The sequence below is a fragment of the Apium graveolens genome, chromosome 4, assembly GCF_009905375.1.
Source record: "Apium graveolens cultivar Ventura chromosome 4, ASM990537v1, whole genome shotgun sequence".
In the NCBI taxonomy this organism is placed as follows: domain Eukaryota; kingdom Viridiplantae; phylum Streptophyta; class Magnoliopsida; order Apiales; family Apiaceae; genus Apium; species Apium graveolens.
In genome coordinates, this window is record NC_133650.1 from 267,700,831 (window position 1) to 267,723,273 (window position 22,443).

Consider the following 22,443-nt stretch of genomic DNA (forward strand, 5'->3'; position numbering starts at 1 on the left):
AGTTTTAATTAATTTAATAAATAAATTTCTATCAGAAATTATTGCTCCCAGTGCAATATTCTTTATTTTATCACTAATTATGATGCTTGGATATGTTTGAGGCGCTGAAGCAAATACTAATAAACAATAAATATATATGTAGTATCATTTGACGGATTGTTTGTAATCCTCTGACAAATAAACACCCTCCTGTTAGTTGAATCTCGATCTATATTCTCAAAGGATTATACACTTTAACTACATATGAATATACAATGGAGGTCAGATGCTCATCTTATTCTAGATGTTCATCTTGCTCCTGTGTTTTCGCTCTCCATTTTACTAAACAATGTACCTAATTACTGTCCTCTTGAGACAGTCTCACGGAAGCAGCACGAACCATGTCAACTAGCTCTTCATCTAGTGCTTCAAGCTCCCCAGAAATACGTAGGCGGTGATACAAGGGTGCCACATACTCCGCCGAAACTTCAGTCAATTTCCACTGATTTAAGCTAGCAGCTATCCTTAAAATTTTGATAGACAAGTATCGAGATGAATCTAAACAAGATATGACTATTCTCGAGCATTTTTCATGAAGATCTTCAAGCAACCAGAACTCAGCAAGCCAACAAAGCTCTAAATATGTCGCCATTTCAAGCAGCTTTTCGTCGGAATCCAAGTTATCCCATAAACAGCCAGACACGGGAAGTGGTAACTCACCAGAATAGAACCAGTGAACTAGTTTTATCAATGCCTTCCAACTGATGGGTACCTTGATGGTGTGTGACTGGCTGTAAAATGATTCACATTAAGTTTTATAAATCATTCAATATGATAAATACAATATAAATACTCCAGAGTACGAAATACATACAAGATAAATATAGAAATATGTATTTTCCTCGATTTATTTTGTTTATTATACTGTCTATTTTGTCTATTAACATTCAGATTGTGCAGGTATAACAAGGAGCATCTACCCATATACATATGACCCCTATGAGTTTCCCTAGGAGCATGCTTTATACCAAATAGCCAAGTATAGCTATATGAAACTCAAATCATTACTAAGCAAGTGTTGGAGCTAAAGTTAAACAAAAGTGGCAAACGTAGAGTACATCAGGACTCAACTCCCAAGACGTATCCAGGCGATGACATAGGTGCTTAGAGGAGGCAGAGATTTTGATTATCCCCTCCTTTTATAGTTAAAATATGTTAAACTGCCCAACAATTGTTTCCTTTGTCTCGCTTGCCTAGAACGAAGGTCAGATAAACTGATTTGTTTTATTTCCTAGGATAATACAATCAATATCCTCAATAATCACTAATTATATCTAGTAATTGGTAAAGCATACTGAAAGCTAATTATAGTTCTTTCTTCCATTCAACAGTTGAATACGATTGGCTCTACTCTTGGTAACAAGAGGTCGAGGATTCAAGCCACAGTGGAGGGTGTGGAGGGTGTGTGTGTGTGAGATTGATATTTCTCTAGCTGACCTTTACCAATAAAATAATACCTATACTAGACCATGTCCAATTGTGGTGATTAGAGCATCTCTAATGAGTGTGCTAACTAAGGTGGCAATACTACCAAATAATCAAAAATATTAATATATATTATTTTTGGCACTTTTTTTTTAATCAAGATTTTCTCCATGGTAGGCACTCAAATTTGCCAATATATTCATACAAGTATAATTATAATTAGATAGGAAGGTATATGTCTTTAATGGGGGATGCATGCATTTTTCCTAATTTGGGAAGGTGCCAAAGGGTGACAAAAATTAGCAACTTTGGTTGGCATGCCTATCACTCCAATGGAGAAGAGCCAACAAGAGTGCAATGCTACATGACACTTTGGCATTTTTTTAGCACCCCATTAAAATTGCTCTTAAAGTGATGCTATATCGGTAATATAGCACCTGTAAAAAAACTCACTCCAATGCAATACTAAACATGGACATAAACTAGAAAAATGCTATACTTGGTGTTAAATACATCTTTTGAGAAAGTTTTTTTTAAAACAAGTAATTACTAGGACATGTCGCAACTAAAAACTTGCAAGGACCCATTTTAATAGTTGACAGTGTTGGCAAAACCCCGTGAGTAACCACTATGTGTCTATACCTTTAAGTCTTTAACACAAATAGTAATAGTTACGAGTTTTAAGAGTCAATGAGATAATACACTCCGTATGATGCAAGTCACAAAAACAGAAAGGTATAAATGGAATTACCTTTCTTGCATCCCTGATTGAAACAAAGCCTGCAAATACTCACAACTTGAACAGACGACAACTTTGTGAGCATGCACATGTGGCCTTGATATACAGCATATGTCGCATGACCAATGTTCTAGTTCATCCACTTTAGCTTCCAAAACAATGTCCCTGGTAAAGGAACATACATTAATTACATTAATAGGAAAACTAATCACTTGAACCACACACAGCACAAAGAAAACTCTATCTTTAGCACATCAACATGTGTCATCCCTTCCTACAGCACCAGAGCATGCTATCTTTCACGAATCATGTGTAGAAGTCACTCTAGCTATGGGATCTTCATGGAAAGACTCACAATTGTGAGTGCTCTGGAAGGATTTATGAATCAAAAATTCAAATTTACTTCATATAGATGCTCGATACACACACACACACACATACAGAAAAACCGAGATGTCATCAGGAATCCGATTGGAGAAGATATAGAAAATTTCTGCTGCTATAAGCTTGCAAATAGCCTTTTCTGGTGAAGATATGTTTTGCTAATAATAATTTTTGTATATATCAGCACGTGTGTGTGTAGTGAATCATGAAATTTTCAACTAATAATGAAGAGTGTTCATACGATATCTGATGTCCAGCTTCTCCGAGAGCAGCAGTAAGATCAAAAATAGGGATAGGGGTACCCCATCTTGGTCTTCTTCTACATAGCAATTGTAATAGATGATGCAAATGGCAATGCTTAGCAAAAATTCTTAACTTCTTCACGAGATCCTCCCCTGCTTGCAGAAACCCAGAATATATGTACTCCAACAACTTTAACAATGCTTGGCAATCCACATGAGCCGATAGACGAACTACAACAGGTAATCTCTCACACCTTTCCTTGTCCTGCTCCGAAAAAGAATATGTAGACGTTTTGTCATCAAGTGGCCGTTCCCTATGGGGCAGTAATGTTCGACACCGGACCATAAGAATGACCGCATGTACACTGACAGACTCATTATTCATAAGAACGAGTTTTAAATCTGTATGTTCACTATCAACAAGTGCTTTGCTAATAGCTGGCCCATGTTTATTTGGAAATCCATAGTGTCCAAAAAAACTAAGAGCATATGCAGCATACCATTTGGGTCCAGGAGCATAAGAGCCATTTAATACCACTTTTAGTTGACTAACTAGCTGAGATTCACTATAGTCCATCCAGCCTATAGACACTTCGCCATTATTCTTTTGAAGATTCAGATAGTGCAACAACTCAGTTAGAGCCCATAGTCCAAAGAGCAAAAGCATGTCTTGGCCTTCCCATCCTTTTGTAACATGGCAGCAAGCTTTCTTTGTGTATGTGTTGCGCAAATGTAGTGCCACGCTCGAACGTTCTATTAGGAAGGGCCTATTTAATTGTGAGCTCAAAAAGCTCACCAGGGTCTTTATCCCATTATTCTTTATGATATGCTTTTGATATTTTGCCAGACCTGAACAGGATGCCAAACTTATCAAGATTATGGTCATTTGAAGGTTATCGGATACTTTGAACTTGTCTCCAGATGTCATTGCATTCAAGGTGTTCAACAAGTACTTAACATCCTCCTTGCCATTTGGCCTCAGCATCTCACAAAGTACAGCTTTGGTTTGGGATGCAACGTGTTTGCAAGGAGAATAAATCATAAATAGAACTGCTCTAGATGCTGCTTCATTAACAAACGTAGCGACGATGTCTTTTTGACAGATTTGACGTGTTGCACGAATGGACTCCATGAAAGATAAACTGTCAAATAAAATACCCAACAATAAGCTAACATAAGAAGACAGATGAGTTTGGAAATTGTATGTATCTGAACGATTACAAGAAGGTTAGAATGTAGTATGTAGATTTGGGGAAAAACACATATAATATACATAATGCAAAAAGAGTACTGAAGGGAGATAGTAAAATTACCACGCACATGTTATAATCATATTTACGAGGGACTTGTCCCATTGTGCATTTGGGATGAGATCATCAGCACCATGTAATGCAAGACCACCAACAATATCCCAAATATAAGGTCTGAGAATGAGAAGATAATTTGTATTCAAACCCTCCTGTGCTATTGTTATCTGTTCTGCTATTGACAAATGATGCTGAAGTTCATATTTTTTGTGATAATTGTTCAAAAGGAGATCAAGTATGATTCCATGGATCCCATATTTCCAAAAATATACATGATGCTCTCCTGCCCAGCGAGTTATCATAGCCATATGGCAGGCCTTTATTAATAGAGATAAATGGTCTTTAGAAAGCTTTCCAGAATGCTCACTGAAAGTGCTCATTGCATCTATTGTGGCTCGGACAAGAGACTTGCAACACACATTCAACATTGTTAAACATCCTTGTTCAGTTAACTGCAAAATTTAAAACATCAGTTTCAACACAGACCCGATCTTTAAATACTAAACAACATTGGAAAAGGTAGGGGACAGATTCATTAATTTACTACCGCAAAACATTCAGTTAGCTTAAATCCCTCCATCTGAAGAGAGTGAAGGTCCGAGTTGCCCATGGAGTGGACCATCAATCCTAAACAGGCTTTCCTTTCCAATAGCTTTTTGGCACCATTACCACATAATGCTGACAATCAGAATGAGAACATTATGGGTGGAAACACATAACTGAGCAAGAGGTAGACACAAGACATGACAAAGTAGTAGAGTAATACCTATAGCGGAATACAACTGCAGAACAGAAATCTTGGCAGAAATACTGGTTTCAACACTAACCAAATCTAATGCATCTAATAATTCGATATCATTCCAAATAGAAAACCTCGAGGAAGGCCACCGCCACAGTATATTGCTCAAAAGTGATACCATCTCTTGATAATATTCAACCGGTTTGGTGCCGCGATAAAATTCTTTAATATTACAGACAATATTAGCAACAGTCTTTGTTTCTCTCAGGATTTCCCATACTTCACTCTCTATTTTCAAACTTATGTTTGAGATGATTAAACTCAACGAAATAGCACAGGAAAGAGAAACTTGTAAAGTGGGAGATTTTAACAATGATGATAAGGGATGAACAATATCTATCAAATGAGACTGAATGACTGAACTCGGTAAAACATTGACCATCTTGACTGCCACAGTTGATGCCAAGTACAAAACTGGTTCACTTTTTAAATGAAGAATTCCTCCCAACGCCCCGACCATATCAGCAACTGAATCCTGAAATTTCAAGGCGAAAATTACAAATAAGAACTTTAAAAAAGGACAAGGATCAAGGATGGATGTTAGGATATTAAATATGTATTATATAATATCAAGCTGTGAAGGAAACAGCATGCACACTATTTGACTTCAGAATGCAACTGTTATGAGACAGATGTGCAGCAATGTAAGAAGGGAGATAATATGGATTAAAGACACCAATTGCAGCATGGCAATTTTTATTTATGATGATAAGAATTATGTATCAAAAAATTACATTCACAGCTAATCATTTTAAGGAAGTCTACTTTTAATTAGGCCAAGTTTCAATAATTCTAAGTAACATATAGATATTAACTCAGGGTTTTCTTTCTTTTAATATTCTCAAAGACGGAAATTAATGTGCATAATTAATTTTTACTACACCGAAATTAAAATCCAGGATGGACATTGGTCGATCCTTGTCCTCAAAAACCTTCATCCGTGAAAAAATTGATAGAAAAGCTCATGGGACCTACAATGTTTAAAGACATGAATTCACTAAATTTAAGTGGAATGTGGTATCAGTTGTTAAAGTAGGCTAGAGAGCAAAGCTGTCTTATAGACAACCACTGGTAGTAAAAACTTGTTTACACAAGAAGTAAAATCTCGTATGCACAAGTCACTTAATGACTCTAAACCATGAGCTCCAGCCCAATCCCGAAGATAATAAAAACAAATTCTCTAATCTTATTTTTCATGTACATCCATAGACATAATCCCTTCTCGGCTGATACCAAAACAACTTCCTAAATTTGTCTTCAGTCTTCCTTGCTGGTGGGAATCAAAAGTCCATCTCACTGGCATAGTGGATGAAGCAAAGAAATTATGCTATACAAGTTAAATGCAGATGCAGGAAAACAAAAATTTTGCAGGACAGCATACTTGTTTCTGTAGCCTAGAAACACACCACAATCCTCCACATGGACCAAGAGACTTGCAGTTAAGCAACATATTGACTTTCACATCTCAACAGCTATGTAACCCGTACTCTTCAATTTTGCCCTCATAACCCTTATCGACCGGATATGACAAGTGTGTGGTTATGGGATCTGAGTCAGATCCTTTACAAGAGAACCGGACACTTCAACTTCAAGCAATCTGGTTCAAAGTGATTGTAAGGCATTACATATTGTTTGTTGAGAGCGATGTCCATAGATTACTATTTCAATGTTACCCTTTTGATTTATGCTATATATTTGACCTAAACAGATATGTATATGTTTTCTTATTGGTAGAGGATACCAATTTACAAATGCAAATTACATAAGAAGTAGACATTATTTCATTTATGTCGGAGTTTTATGCCACATCCCCAGGCGCCAGGCCCGTGTTTAATTTCGGATCTGTGTCCATGAATCCTAATTTTTAAGAAACTAAGAGTCTAGCACTTGGATCCACACCCTAGCCTGACACTCGTACCCGAGTCCCGGTAACATAGCTTAACAGTACATTATTGCTTTAAAAGAAGCTAGAAACATATTAACAGTGTGAATATTTAACATCCAACATGCTTAACCGTAGATATTATGTTCATCAATGATCAAACCCGAAGAAATACAAAAGCAAGAACAAAAACTTCCTCAAAAAGATTTCAATTCATTTATACAATATTGTGACAAACCAGCTAACAAGTGTACATTTCAGATATAGAAAGAACCAGCCACCTAATTTAGATTGATAATGGAACTAATTCACTATCAGCAGAGCGTCTGCTGGAGGTATATAAACTAACCATTACAGTATCCACCTCCACTGTTACTGTGAGATATTTCGGCCTCTTATCATCACCAATAGCCACTTCTATGATTTTCAAAAGCAATATATCAAAACCTGACAAACTTTTTACATCAAATATGTTAAACTTACAAAGCACAGATATTTGGTAATGACTACAATTTCCTATGTTAAACTAGAACCTGGCACCTGCTTAAATAATAAACGAAACTAAAGCTTAGTCAATACAGGTAGTACATCGTGATGTCAACATGAGTCAGAATGGAAAATAAATAGAGAATTCTGCTGCCAAAAGCTACCAAATAGGCTTTCTGGTAGATACATGTATGGTTGATAATATATATTACTGAAGCCAAAGTTTTAATGTGACAACCAAACGTTTGGTAGTTTATAATTCCACAACTAAGTTTGCAGATTATAACTATTACCTTCCATCAGAAGGTTAGGATATATTCATATTATCATAGTCCTCTTCCAGATATTATATGTATGCATTATTACATTTTGTGATTTTGTCGAGTACCTTTACAAGTGGGTGTTGTGAGGTCTCATTAGTAATAGAATCAAGAAATGCATCAACTGAGCGAAGTATAAGTCTCTGTATCTCGATATCCGTACACTGCCATTTCCGTTCTCTGTTACTGTAACTTCTGCCAGCGAACAAATAAAGAGGTAATGAGTCACAAGAATTAAAATCACAAATTCATCCACATTAAGATGCGTACAAACAGATAAAGGAACACATCTCGAGTACCAAACAGGAAGCCTTTAACATGTAAAAATACATTTGAAAATCAAACCCCCAACAGTGTTCATAGCAGATTACAATCTAGCAAGGTTTTTTTAGAAATTCAACCCCAATACAAATATAAGTCAAGCATCCTTGTAATTTCAATCAATAAGTTAAATTAGCGAAACACGAAAGTCAAATGTGCAAAATTTTCCTAATTAGTTTCCTCCAACTTAAATACTAGGAAATTTATATACAGCGAATTTGCTAGAAACTTCAAGTAATGAATCAAATTCTACATACACTCGTATAAGTAATAGGATAGAATAGATGATACATACATGTATTTAATTTGCAACAGGAATAAACAACGGTGCACATGACAAATTTAGTAATTAAAGCTAAAAAATAGATGCAGAGAGAGAGAGGACCTTGGAGAGAGATTGAGAGAATGGTAAAGGCGGTGATGAAGAGTGAGCATATGTCCAGTTATTTCTCTGTTATTCTCCACTTTCTTCTTGGATTTCATTACTCCAATTTTTGTATTCATCTCTCTCTGTTCAGGCGATAAAGAAAAGAGGGAGAGAGGGAGTCTGGTTCAGGCTTTATCAACAAAAAGGTTCTTACCTTCTGAAAAAATTACAATTCTACCGCATTTTAACACTTTTGTTACTAAAGTACCGTAATCATGCTCACTAATATCCTTCTATTAAGCTAATACCGATGCGTATTATAATTTTTACCTGACCCACACCTACACTTCTTTACCCACAATAAATAATATTTAATTTGTGTTTGGGAGACTGAAAACCAATGAAACAATCTTGCTAAAAGTTGTGTTTGTGTTAAAACAGTGATGTGGGTGTACGTAAAATGAGGATATTGCATATTACCCATATGAGGGTATGCATATTACCCAAATTTCAAATGCTTAATATCAACATATAAATTAAATCAAACCAAACATTTATATCATCACGTCTCATGTGTCAATCTCTGCTCTAAGAGATACATCATATATCTTATGTGTCAATCTCTCCTTTATGAGTTTATATCATCAAATCTATGTGTCAATCTCTCATCAATTTTGTTTATGTCATCTTTCACTAACAATCTGCTCCTCATTTAATTTACTTTTAACTTCTTTTTTTTCATTTATTACCTCCATTAATTATCTCTCTCACCTATTTTTCATTTCTCTCTTACTTATTTCTCATTCTCTTTCTTCCTCTGGATTCTTAAATTAATAATTTTTAATAGTTTTATTTTCTTCACCAATTTTATTTTATTCAAAATTAATTTTATTTACACCAATATTCATTATTATATTTTATTATTTAATAAAAATTTAATAATCAATATTTGTAGTTTGTGTAATATTATTTTTTGAGTTTATGTGTTTATAATTTTATTCTACTATCATTATTATGTATTAAAAATATTATATTAATATATATAATTCAAATTAAGCTATTTCAAAATAATTTTTTTTTAAATAATTATAATATAACTGCGCATCCGCCCGCGAACTAATCTAGTAAAATATACGCAAGAATCAATACTCACTTTAAACAAACAAAAAATATGATGACTTAAATTGAAAAGAGTCGAAATAAACATTAGCCCATGGTATAATTCACATGGGACTTAGTCTTACCTAATTATTTGTTGCTTGTTGTTTGGTCATCCGCAAGTTACAACCAATCGGACAAAAAATTTGAACATCCACTTTGAAATGGATAATGATGACAAGTACATATTTGTATTTGATCGGTAAATACAAAAAGTAACCGCTCGAAAGAAAGTTGGTTCCTCTAGATGAACAAGATGCATTTTTCTATTGTCAAAGTTGCTTCCGAATGAAATAAATAAGGGAGAAGATAACCATGTTTGTTCCAAACTTGATCCGGATCCAATGATGACAACTATTAATGCAAAATCCTATAATTCTAGATCCATTACACATGTGTATTCCTTATCTACACATCTTAACCAATAATTCACCGCATCATTGTTTCAATCTCAAATGTTTGCATCATTTTTCGCTCTTCTCTCCGTCATCAAAGTTCATCTATCTCGGAGTGATATGTAGGCATAAAGCAGATCGGCGGTTTGTGAATGGAAGATCATGAAGAACTGTACGTGTTTTGTTTAAATAAACGGGCACAATTCTATTCCCTGCGACCCTGGAATCGAAACCCTTTTGACCAACTGTATTCTGATGAACTGTTTATGTATCCTTACGACAGAATGTGATGCAAAATACTAGTTGGATGTAAAGAGATGGAATACAGAAAAACAAAGGAGTTTTGATTGGAAGAGAAGTGGTTTCGTAAACTTCGCCTTGGAAAAATGCATATCATTATTACCCTTATAAAGAATGTGTAACAGGATGGTATATATGGCCATGATTATGCACGGCTGATATTCCTGTCAAAAAAGTTCAAAAAAATGTTATTTTGGCCTTCATCCCACTTTTCTGATATCTTTTTCTAAAATTTTATGAACATTCATGCGCCAATTCGATTAATTGCACTTTGGTGGCAAAAGTATAATGGTTTTGCACAAAAATGTCTAAATTTTATTAATTATTCGATATTTCGATGACTTTGCATTACTCCGTTAATTAGTTTGTTAAATGTTTATTTGCATTTATTCCATTAATTATCTTGTTAAGTGTTAACGAAATTCTTTTTTTTTTAATTTAACAAAAATCAGAATAATCACCTAAAATTTGGAAAATCGTCCCAAATTAGGATTCTTGACAATTCTTACAATTAAGAGCTTGAATCTACTTCTCAAGCTCTGCCAAAACTAAGTGACACGGTTCTTGAAATTGTGATCACCACTCAGAACCAACCTTAAGATGGTGAGAGGCTACATGCTGAGTTAGACCTTGTTGACACCATCACAAACACGGGGTTACATCAGTTTTCACTGAAGACCATGTGACCCAGGTTTCCAATGCACCTTCATGTGCACAACAGTCTTCAAAGTCTTCTAGGTTTGAGGGTAGTACTCTTGAGGGGGAGCTACTCAAATCCTCTCCAATTCAATTGGAGATTTCTCATAAAAATAACTCCCCTCAAAATCCTAGCTGAAATTATTTTGATAATTGAAGCCAGGAGTCCAATTGCCAACGATCCAGTTATTGGGGAGGCAAGAACAAGAGCACATTCAAGTGTCAGTTCTTTACAAGTAGAACAAGGATTTGAGGCCATGGTACATGATAATAACCTAGTCAACTCCCCTCCAATTCCAATGGAGGTTCACTTATTAAGTGAACAACACACTATCACAACCACAGTTCCAACTGTGAGTTCAAATATGACTCCTGTCACAGGTACCATCCATTTATCCATCTCATCCACCTCAACCTCCAGCCAACTAAACACAATTCTACCCTCCATATCTACTCAACATGCTTCACATCTCATGATTCAATGGTTTTAAGATACCCAAGCTCAACCACAGACAGTATATATCATGCCTGAGGATCAAATTAAAGGGTTTGCAAATATAGCACAACAGTTACTCACCTCAGATATGTCTAATTAAGACTATCAAGCTATTTTGCTAAAGTACAGAGAGGAGGTTGAAGATCAAAAAGCTAAAATAGCATATGAAGTTGAGCAAGATGGAAATGTTGATGTTTGGCTCTCTAAGATATTCACAATTAACATGGAGGAGGCCATTTCAAGGTTCAGGGAGCAGTACATCACAATTTCGGGCATCAATGCTAAAGTGATCACTCCACAGAAGGTCTATAATGCCATCACAGAGGTCTATAAGGCTCAGCTCAAAGCTTTCAATTTCCTTGGCAAAGCTGTAGAACATACTCTGGATGGTCATCAAAGTGAAAATAAGAAATTGGTGAATCAAAGAATTGATGCACTCATGCCTACTCTCAATGAAATCAAGACCAAGTTCATCAAGTTCTCTGACAAATTTGCCACTCTAACTCACACTCATGTAGAAGAAAGCATCAAGAAGTTTCGGAACTCATTTATTGCTCTTCATAATGTGATCTGTTAGGTCACACACGGGGGTTGAATATACTACAATCAAATCGAATATAAGAACTCAAGTAACAGAAAACAGATTGTATTCAACACAATAAACTATATTACAATATAGAATTGTCATCTCTTAGTGATGAACAAATTATCACGAGAGCTTCTAGGGTTACAATGAATAATAACTTGAATAAGAATAACACTTATAGTGTAAACCTGTTAGGTCACACACACTGTAGAAGGGGGGGTTGAATACAGTGTATAGCACAATCAAATCGAATTCAAAGAACACAAGTAACAGAAAACAAACTTTATTAAACTTTGTTACAATGTAGAACTGTCCTCTCTCGGTGATGAACAAAATATCACGAGAGCTGCTAGGGTTACAATGAATATTATTCTCGATAATGATAACACTTATAGTGTAAACCCTATGTCTGTGTTTATATACTACACAGTTACAAGATAATCGCTGATTGATATGAAATATAATTCTGCTTCCTAAAATATATCAATCAGATATCTTTTCTTCCAAGTATTCTATTCTTCATAGAATTCCTTCTTCATGCATATCTTTTCTTGCGTTTGTCTTGATCTTCTTTCCTTTCAATCAGCCGCATTCCTTATCTGAAAGTCTCCTTAAGTCCTGATATTATCTCCTGATAAATATCTCCTGATAACTTAAGTTCTGACAACCTAAGTTCTGACTTCAGTATAAGTGTTGATTTCCAGTTAAGTACTGATTTGTCCTGTTTAAGTAAGATCTGAAAACTAAACACAAATCATATTAGACATGACATTATCAAATATATCTAACAAAACCCTATGCCTGTGTTTATATACTACAAAGTTACAAGATAATGTTCTAATTGATATGGAATATAATTCTACTTCCTAAAATATATCAACTAGTTATCTTTTCTTCCAAGTATTCTATTCTTCATAGAATTATTTCTTCATGCATATTTCTTTCTGTCTTAGTCTCGATCTTCTTTCCTTTCAATCAGCCGCCTGCCTTATCTGAAAGTCTTCTTAAGTCCTGATATTATCTCCTGATAAATATCTTCTGATAACTTAAGTTCTGATAACTTAAGTTCTGATATCTTAAGTTCTGTCTTCAGTATAAGTGTTGATTTCCAGTTAAGTATTGATTTGTCCTGTTAAGTAAGATCTGAAAACTAAACATAAATCATATTACACATGACATTATCAAATATATCTAACAATCTCCCCAAACTTGTAATTTAGCATAATATACAAGTTTAACAGATATTTGATGATGTCAAAAACATTAAGTACAAATGTATGAGAATTTGACTAGATAACTACAACTTACAGTCTTTTCCGCTTTACCATCTTAAGGTCTGATAACAGCTTCAGTCTGTATACACTTCAGAATTTAAGCAATTGTAGATCTTTGACTTGGCTTCAATTTATGATCTCTTTGATGTCAGGAGTTGTTCTGAGATAGTTCTTCAACAAACATCTCTCAGCATATTCAAGTTCATTGATCATCCTCCTTTTAGCATTTATCAATTCAGCTGTATCTTCACCAGTTTGAAAAATAGCTGCTCTGAGATCATTTATCTTAGCTTTTCTTATCTCCTGATCTAGTCTAATCAGATATGCCTTGTCAGACTCTAGATTGAATTCCACAGCCTTATAACCCAGAAAAGTAGTTATGATCTTAGCAGAGTTAGGCTTCATTTCGACAATATCACCTTTGTGATCTATGTACTTGGGACAGTATGTGCTGTCAGACTTTACAGAATAAAGCTTCTTCTGTTTTTGAATTTGTGACTTTAAATAACCTGCAACATCTAGCACAATTATCCTCATTGGATTGAATAGTCACAGAAGCATGCATATCACTTTCAGAGTTTAGAAATTCACATCAGACAACAATCAGCACTTAAGCAATTTTCAATTTAAGCACTAAATACACAAAGATAGTAATATCTGTAAATACTAATCATAACATCTGATGTATCAGAACATAAACTAAGCAGATTTAGAGAAAGAACCTGAAACCATTCCAAGTTCATTTACCAATCTTGTAAAATTAACTTCACACAATGGTTTTGTGAAGATATCTGCTAGTTGTTGATCTGTTGGAACAAAGTGCAATTCCACTGTACCTTCATCCACATGTTCCCTTATGAAGTGGTACCTAATGCTGATGTGCTTTGTCATTGAATGTTGAACTGGATTACCTGTCATAGCAATAGCACTTTGATTATCACAGTAAATAGGGATTTTAAAGTATGTTAACCCATAATCCAGTAACTGATTCTTCATCCAAAGAATCTGTGCACAACAGCTTCCTGCAGCAATGTACTCTGCTTCTACAGTTGATGTGGAAATTGACTTTTGTTTCTTGCTAAACCAAGAAACTAATCTGCCTCCAAGAAATTGGCAGCTTCCACTTGTGCTTTTCCTGTCAATTTTGCATTCTGTAAAATTTGCATCTGAGTAACCTATTAGCTTAAAATCTGATTCTCTGGGATACCACAATCCCAGATCAGCTGTTCCCTTAAGGTACTTAAAAATTCTTTTCACAACTGTTAAGTGAGGTTCTCTTGGATCTGCTTGAAATCTTGCACAAAGACAGGTAGCATACATGATATTAGGTCTACTTGCAGTTAGATAGAATAATGAGCCAATCATACCTCTGTAATCAGTAATATCTACTGATATACCAGTATCCTTATCCAATTTTGTTGCAGTGGCCATGGGAGTGGATGCACTTGAACAATCTTGCATTCCAAATTTCTTCAGCAAATTTCTGGTGTACTTGGATTGACAAATAAAAGTGCCTTCTTCATTATGCTTGACTTGAAGGCCCAGAAAATAGCTAAGTTCCCCCATCATACTCATTTGATATCTTGACTGCATCAGTTTGGCAAACTTTTTGCAAAGTTTGTCATTTGTGGAACCAAAAATGATATCATCAACATATATCTGCACCAAAAGTAAGTCCTTTCCATGGTTGAGGTAGAACAGTGTTTTGTCAATAGTTCCTCTGTTAAATCCACTTTCCAGAAGAAACTGAGCTAAAGTCTCATACCATGCTCTTGGAGCTTGCTTAAGGCCATAAAGTGCTTTGTCTAGTCTGTAGACATGATTAGGAAATTTTGAATCTACAAAACCTGGAGGTTGTTCAACATATACTTCCTCTTCCAATTCTCCATTGAGAAAAGCACTTTTCACATCCATTTGAAAGACAGTAAACTTTTTGTGAGCAGCATAAGCCAAAAATATCCTTATGGCTTCCAATCTAGCAACTGGTGCAAATGTTTCATCATAATCAATTCCCTCATGTTGAGAATATCCTTTTGCAAGCAGCCTTGCTTTATTCCTTGTAATTATGCCATCACTATCAGTTTTATTTCTGAAAACCCAATTGGTACCAACAACAGATCTGTTCTTTGGTCTTGGCACTAGGGTCCATACTTTGTTTCTTTCAAATTCATTTAACTCTTCCTGCATTGTTTGCACCCAATCAGCATCTTGAAGAGCTTCTTCCACTTTCTTTGGTTCAGTCTGAGAAAGAAAAGAATTATAAAGACATTCATTTGATGTAGCAGTTCTTGTTCTGACACTTGCATCAGGATTTCCAATTATTAAGTCAGGTGTATGTGATTTAGTCCACATCCTTGCAGATGGAAGGTTTTCTCTAGAACTGGATGCTTGCCCATGATTCATGTTATCTTCATCAACATTTTCTGATGCTCCCCCTGAAACTATGCTCTCTGAGTTATCAGAACTTGAAGAGCTAGTTGTAGGTTCTGATGTTTCTTGAGATGTGGTTATATCTTCAGTATGTTCCCCCTGCACAGGTGCATCTTCCTTTGACGTAGTCACCACAGTTTCAATAACATCAGATTTTAATCTATCAGAGTTTGCAGTATTAGAAATTAGACTGTCAGGATTTAGACTGTCAGGATTTACAGTATCAGAAATTAAATCTTCATTTTCAAATCTCAGCTGATCATGATCATTGAAATCTTCAAGTCCAGTAATCTTCTTATCATCAAAGTAGACATTGATAGATTCCATGACAACTCTTGTTCTTAAATTGTAGACTCTGAAGGCTTTTGTGGAAAGTGGATATCCAACAAAAATTCCTTCATCAGCTTTATATCAAATTTGGATAGCTGTTCTGGATGAGTCTTAAAAACAAAACACTTGCATCCAAATACATGAAAATACTTCAGATTTTTCTTCTTTTTCTTCACCATCTCATATGGTGTCTTTCCATGCTTGTTAATGAGTGTTGCATTCTGAGTGAAACAAGCAGTCTGCACAGCTTCAACCCAAAAATAGGTTGGTAGCTTTGCTTCATCAAGCATAGTTCGTGTAGCTTCAATAAGAGTTCTATTCTTTCTTTCAACAACTCCATTCTGCTGTGGAGTTCCAGGAGCAGAAAATTCTTGCTTGATTCCATGGTCTTTGCAGAACTCTTCCATGATCAAATTCTTGAACTCAGTGCCATTTTCACTTTTTATGATCTTCACAGAATCTTTGACCAATTTATCTAGTTGTTTGACATGATCAATAAAGATAGATGCAGTTTCACTTTTTGTGTGCAAGAAATACACCCATGTGTATCTGGTGAACTCATCCACTATGACCATAGCATATTTCTTCTTTGCAATAGACATGATATTAACTTGACCAAATAGATCAACATGTATTAGGTGATAAGGCTCAAGAATTGATGACTCAGTCTTGCTCTTGAATGAATATTTTCTTTATTTTGCCTTCTGACATGAATCACAAAGGCCATCAGGAGCAACTACTGATTTTGGCAGTCCTCTCACAAGATCTTTCTTGACTAGTTCATTTATATTGTTGAAATTTAAATGAGAGAGTTTCTTGTGCCAATTCCAGCTTTCTTCAATTGATGCTCTACTTAACAGACAGATTGCAGAACCATCAGTACTTGTTGAAAGCTTGGCTTCATAAATGTTGTTAGGTCACACACTGTAGAAGGGGGTTGAATACAGTGTATAGCACAATCAAATCGAATTCAAAGAACACAAGTAACAGAAAACAAACTTTATTAAACTCTGTTACAATGTAGAACTGTCCTCTCTCAGTGATGAACAAATATCACCAAAGCTGATAGGGTTACAATGAATAATATTCTCGATAATAACAACACTTATAGTGTAAACCCTATGTCTGTGTTTATATACTACACAGTTACAAGATAATCGCTAATTGATATGGAATATAATTCTGCTTCCTAAAATATATCAATCAGATATATTTTCTTCCAAGTATTCCATTCTTCACAGAATTCCTTCTTCATGCATATCTCTTCTTGCGTTTGTCTTGATCTTCTTTCCTTTCAATCAGCCGCCTTCCTTATCTGAAAGTTTCCTTTAAGTTCTGATATTATCTCCTGATAAATATCTCCTGAACCTTACGTACTGATAACTTAAGTTCTGTCTTCAGTATAAGTGTTGATATTCAGTTAAGTACTGATTTGTCCTGTTTAAGTAAGATCTGAAAACTAAACACAAATCATATTAGACATGACATTATCAAATATATCTAACAATCTCCCCCAACTTGTAAATTAGCATAATATACAAGTTTAACAGATATTTGATGATGTCAAAAACATTAAGTACAAATGCATGAGAATTTAACTAGATAACTACAACTTACAATGCTTAAAGCTTTACCAACTTTAACTTCTGATAACAACTTCAGTCTGTACACACATTAGAATTCAAGCAGTTGTAGATCTGGACTTGGCTTCACTTTCTTATCTCTTCGATATCAGGAGTTGTTCTGAGATAGTTCTTTAACAAACATCTCTCAGCATATCTGAGTTCATCAATCATCCTCCTTTTAGCATCTATAAGCTCTGCAGTATCTTCACCAGTTTGGAAGATAGCATATCTGAGATCATTAAATTTTTCTTTTCTCAACTCCTGATCTAGTCTTATGACATAGGCTTTGCCAGACTCTAGATTGAATTCAAGTCCCTTAATACCAAGATATGTTCTGATCTTTATAGTATTAGGTTTCATCTCAACAATATCACCCTTGTGATCTCTGTACTTGGGACCGTATGTGCTGTCAGACTTTACAGAATAAAGCTTCTTCTGTCTCTGAATTTGAGTCTTCAAATAATTTGCAACACTTTTTGTTAATCTGTCCTTCACTTGAAGTAAGAATAAAACATGTTCTAGTTCCTCAAAATACTTCAGTGGTATAGCATTTTCCCTTATATGGTAAACCCTTCCATCTATCATGAAATATAACAAGATGTGTTCTTTCAAGAAGGTATGGTAGACCATCTGTACAGATTTAAGTTGATTCAATCTTTCAGGAGTTGCTCTAACACCTGGTTCACTTAAGGAAGTTGGATCATTGGTTGTGTTCTGCACTCTTCTTTCATTAACACTACCCAATCCAGATTTATCTCTTGCTTCCTTTCCAGTAACCACTCTTGCTTCAAAACCACTTGCTGCGGTCTTCAAAGGTTGAGTCTGTTTGGCTTTAGTGAATCCTGGTAGGAGTAACTTTGAGGATTTAACATGAGCAATGTCAGAGGTTTCCTTTGACTTATCTTCTGATATCAAGCCAACTTGAGCTATGTCAGAGGTCGCTTGCTTCATAGTTATATCAGAACTAACTATATCTTGACTCTGAACAACTTGAGCCATGTCAGAGGTTGTCTTAGAAATCTTCCTTGAAGTCAGAGTAAGATTAACATCTTCATCAGAAATTTCTTCATCCATAGGAGGCACATAAACCTTTACAGGTTCACCAACTCTTTCTTTGCCCTTGGACCTTGGATTCATCTGCAATTGTGATTTGGCTTTAGTTGCCACATAATTTGTCCTATCTTTTATCACAATGCCTTTAGCCGTAAGAAGTTTCTTTTTAACAACAGAAGCTTCAGATTTGGAGTTGACTTTTCCAAATTAAGTCTAGCTTCTTCTTCCATTAGACTCTCAAAGTCCATTCCTGGATTTTCTTTCATAAATAACTGTCTTGAAATTTCTTCATCAAGTTCCAAAAGTTCATCAGAACTTATCCTTTTACCAGTATCAGAAGTTATTCTTCTCCCAGTATCAGAACTTGTTCTATGACTTGTAGTTCCAGTTCTACTTCATGAGAGACCTCCACCTTGACCATGACCTCCACCTATTCCAGTGTTCCCGGGTCATTACCATCCTTTCCCTTTAGTGTCAGTTTGCATTTGGACTTAATTACTTGTAAGGCATATGTCATAGCCTATTTATTTATTCGAGGATTTAACTCAACTCAAATAAGAATGTAACAAGTAAATAGTGGATCTACCGTCAAAGAGATCTCATAAAGTAACATCTGTCAAAGGATTCAGAAACAAGGTTCATCTACAGACTTGAGGAATTAATTCACTGGAAGAAGTTCAAGAAATTGTTCAAGCCTCAGTGATATAAATCAAGATTGTGGATTTAATCAAGTGACAGAGATCTCGTCAGGGTATGAATTAATCACAGGGATTTAATCTGAAATCAAAGTCAAGACATGAAGAAACGTCACGGAAGTTAGTCACTCATGAACCAGACAGTACATCGAGTGTCAACATTGAAGTGGTGGAATTGATTCATAATTCTCAGTGATTTTCAGAAGATTATCAGAAGAATGGTTGCTGCTCAAGGTTAGTATTAATTCTCTATTAATTAATTAAGTCATATAATTTAATTAAGAAAATAAATTATATCTGCAAAGATTAATTTATTGATTAATTGAATTAATTGATTAATTAATTTAGAATTAATATTAAGAATTTTCAGAAGTTTAATTGGATTAAAAACAGTCTTAAATCAGCAAGACAATTGAAAATGAACTAGCATGACAATCTGGATTGTCATACCGATTGTCATGCCAAGTCATTTCAATAGTCATACCGAAAGTTCTACTGGGGAGGAGATTGTCTTGCTAGTTCAACTGATTGTCATACCGAAAGTCATTGTAGTTCAATCAGATTGTCTTGCTAGTACAATCAATAGTCCTACCGATTGTCTTGCTGAGCTCAGGATTGTCTTGCCAGTTCAATGAGAGTCTGTTGATTGATTTAAAAAGAAAAGAAGAAGAAGAAGAAGACCATATACACACAGAACACAAGTCAAAAACAAGAACACAGCAGAAAAGAAAAAGAAGACAATATTTCATCCTTCATCTGCATACTTCAAGATCATAATTTCTAGTTTGTAAAGTTAAATCCAATCAACTAGAAATCATTCTCTTGTTCTTGTGTAACTATCTAGCGGATCAAAATCCCTAGAACTTAATCTCAACTTGCGTTTAGCATTTGAATCTTTTTATTGCAAAAATAGAAAAAGTTCATGTCGAATTTATTCTAGATTTGTGATAATTAATTTGAGATTAATTCCTTGTAATCGATACCGTTGTTGTAACACCCTTCAAGTTTAATAATATTCTTATTTAACTTGAATTTTGTTTCACATTTTTATTCCGCATTTAATTCGATTATTCGGTACTGTTTGTATTCAACCCCCCCTTCTACAAATACATTGGGACCTAACAATTGGTATTAGAGCCTTCTGATTAACGAACAAATCAAGATCCTATAATTTTATGATTTTTCAACTCCTTGAATTTTTATTTATTCAAAAATTCATAATGACTTCACAAAAAGTTGGAATCGTTAAAATTCCACTATTTGATAAAGAAAATTATATCATGTGGAAGAAGAAGATGCTCTTGTTTTTACAAGTTGCAAATCCCAAATATCTGAACTTGTTAAAGAAGGGTCCAAAAACTTCGATGGTTATTGAACCAGAGGTGATAGAAGATGATGTTGTGATTACCAAAGCTAGAACCTATCCAAAAGAGCCTGAGGATTTTTCTCCTGCTGGAAAAGAAGAAGCCTCCTTGGATGCCAGCCTTTAGTTAATTTTAGTTGATTCCCTCGATCCCTTGATGAACACACATGTGATGAACTGTAAAAATTCCAAACACATTTGGGAAACTATTGAGGTGATTAATGAAGGTACAGAGGAAGTTAGGGAGAACAAGTTGGGGATCCTAACCTCTGAGTATGAACATTTTAAATCCAATCCAGGAGAAGGACTTACTGAAGTGTTTGAGAGGTACAATGCATTGATCAACAACCTGAACATAAATGGAAAATATTATTCAATCAGGGAGGTCAACAAAAAGTTCCTTTTAACACTGCCAACTCATCTTGAACATAGAATCACTGCCATAAGAGAAGCTAGAGATCTGAGTGAGATTTCTTTGGATAGACTCTATGGTGTGTTAAAAACCTATGAGTTGGAGCAGATTCAGCAGAAGGAAGTCTACGGGAAAGATAGAATGGTCAGCACATCTACTGCTCTTGTAGCTGAAGGTCAACAACAACAACAACAATCTCAACAGTCGGAGAGAATGGTACAGTTTTCCAAGGCTGAGGAAAATGTGATAGTAGCAGAATATGATCCTCCTACTACAAATCAATCCAGCGATGATTTTTATTCCTTGGAAGAGCTGGAGCAATTGGAAGATGAGTCAATGGCCCAAATTATCAAGAGATTCTCCAATGTCAGATTCAAGAGATATCCCAAGTTCAAGTACAAGTCCAACTACAACAAATTCCAGACAGGTGGATCTTCATCCTCTAATACCAGTAGTGGTGGATACAAAACAGGGATGGTTGATCGGAGCACCATTAGATGTTATAACTGCAATGAGTTAGGACACTTTGCCACAGAATGCAGGAAGCCAAAGCAAGTAAGGAAGAACTCTTATGATTCAAATCAGAAGAGTAACTCTGAAAGGGCTTACCTGGCAAAGGGAAGAAGCTGGGATGATACTGATAGTGAAGATGAAGAAGATGAGAATCTTGCTCTTATGGCTATTGATGGAAAAGCTTCATCCTCAAGAAAAGAGGTAAAAATTACTGATGCTGAATTAGTTTATCATCTAGATGGTTCCTTAGATTTTGCTCGTCGTGATAATGAACTGTTAAGTTTACAGATCAAAGACCTTGAGAAAGAGGTCAATGAATTAAGACCTGTGCACATTAATCAAGACAAGTTAAAAGAACAAGTATCTTTTCTAGAGAATAGAGTTGACTGTTATAGAAAACTCGAAACTATTCTCAAAGACAAGATCACCGGTCTTGAGACTAAGGTTAGAGCCTACTTCAATTCTTGTTCGAAGGCTAAAGAGTTCTACAGTAAGCAAGCTGTTAATCAAACATCTGGAATAGGTTATGATTACAATGTTGCTATTGGAGAATTAGGCATAAACTCCCCTCCTCATGTATGTGCTAAAGGGAGGGAAGTACCACATATGCTTAAGGGTGTTGATGAACCCCTCTATAAAGCATCAATTGCTGAACCATTTGATGCGACCTCTTCTGTTATTCAAGAAGAAATACATGCTGAAGATCATGCTAATGAGAAGGTTGTTTCTGAGTCAAGTGTGTCGAAAGTTCCAGTCAAAGTTGTGAAAGCAACTGAGACTAACTCAGACACACATGAGTTGGATAA

The 22,443-nt window shown here is 35.2% G+C and overlaps 1 protein-coding gene across 3 annotated transcripts; it reads right to left on the minus strand.

The window, feature by feature from the left end:
* Positions 1-112: 112 nt before the first annotated feature.
* Positions 113-8,709, minus strand: LOC141720950 (BTB/POZ domain-containing protein At1g04390). 3 transcript variants are annotated; one of them, XM_074523662.1, is made up of 9 exons: positions 8,330-8,708; positions 7,692-7,818; positions 7,167-7,234; positions 4,903-5,410; positions 4,684-4,814; positions 4,143-4,588; positions 2,829-3,971; positions 2,216-2,368; positions 113-770 (listed from the first exon to the last, which is right to left on the minus strand). In XM_074523662.1, exons 3-9 carry the CDS (start codon positions 7,167-7,169, stop codon positions 335-337), a joined length of 2,820 nt encoding a protein of 939 aa, XP_074379763.1. In that variant the 5' UTR covers positions 7,170-7,234; positions 7,692-7,818; positions 8,330-8,708; the 3' UTR covers positions 113-334. The 3 variants fall into 3 exon arrangements, with proteins under 3 accessions (XP_074379763.1, XP_074379760.1, XP_074379762.1); XM_074523659.1 differs by lacking the exon at positions 7,167-7,234 and having other exon boundaries at positions 8,330-8,709; XM_074523661.1 differs by lacking the exons at positions 7,167-7,234; positions 7,692-7,818; positions 8,330-8,708 and adding an exon at positions 6,317-6,532.
* Positions 8,710-22,443: the final 13,734 nt, after the last annotated feature.

What these genes read in the sequence shown, in the direction of transcription:
- LOC141720950 (XM_074523659.1), bottom strand. Translation starts at nt 8,448, where the DNA reads ATGAATACAAAAATTGGAGTAATGAAATCCAAGAAGAAAGTGGAGAAT. An exon ending in AGCTAACTGAATGTTTTGCG is followed by an intron (nt 4,589 to 4,683) that starts GTAGTAAATTAA and finishes TAAATTTTGCAG; the next exon opens with TTAACTGAACAAGGATGTTT. An exon ending in ATGATTATAACATGTGCGTG is followed by an intron (nt 3,972 to 4,142) that starts GTAATTTTACTA and finishes TTTATTTGACAG; the next exon opens with TTTATCTTTCATGGAGTCCA.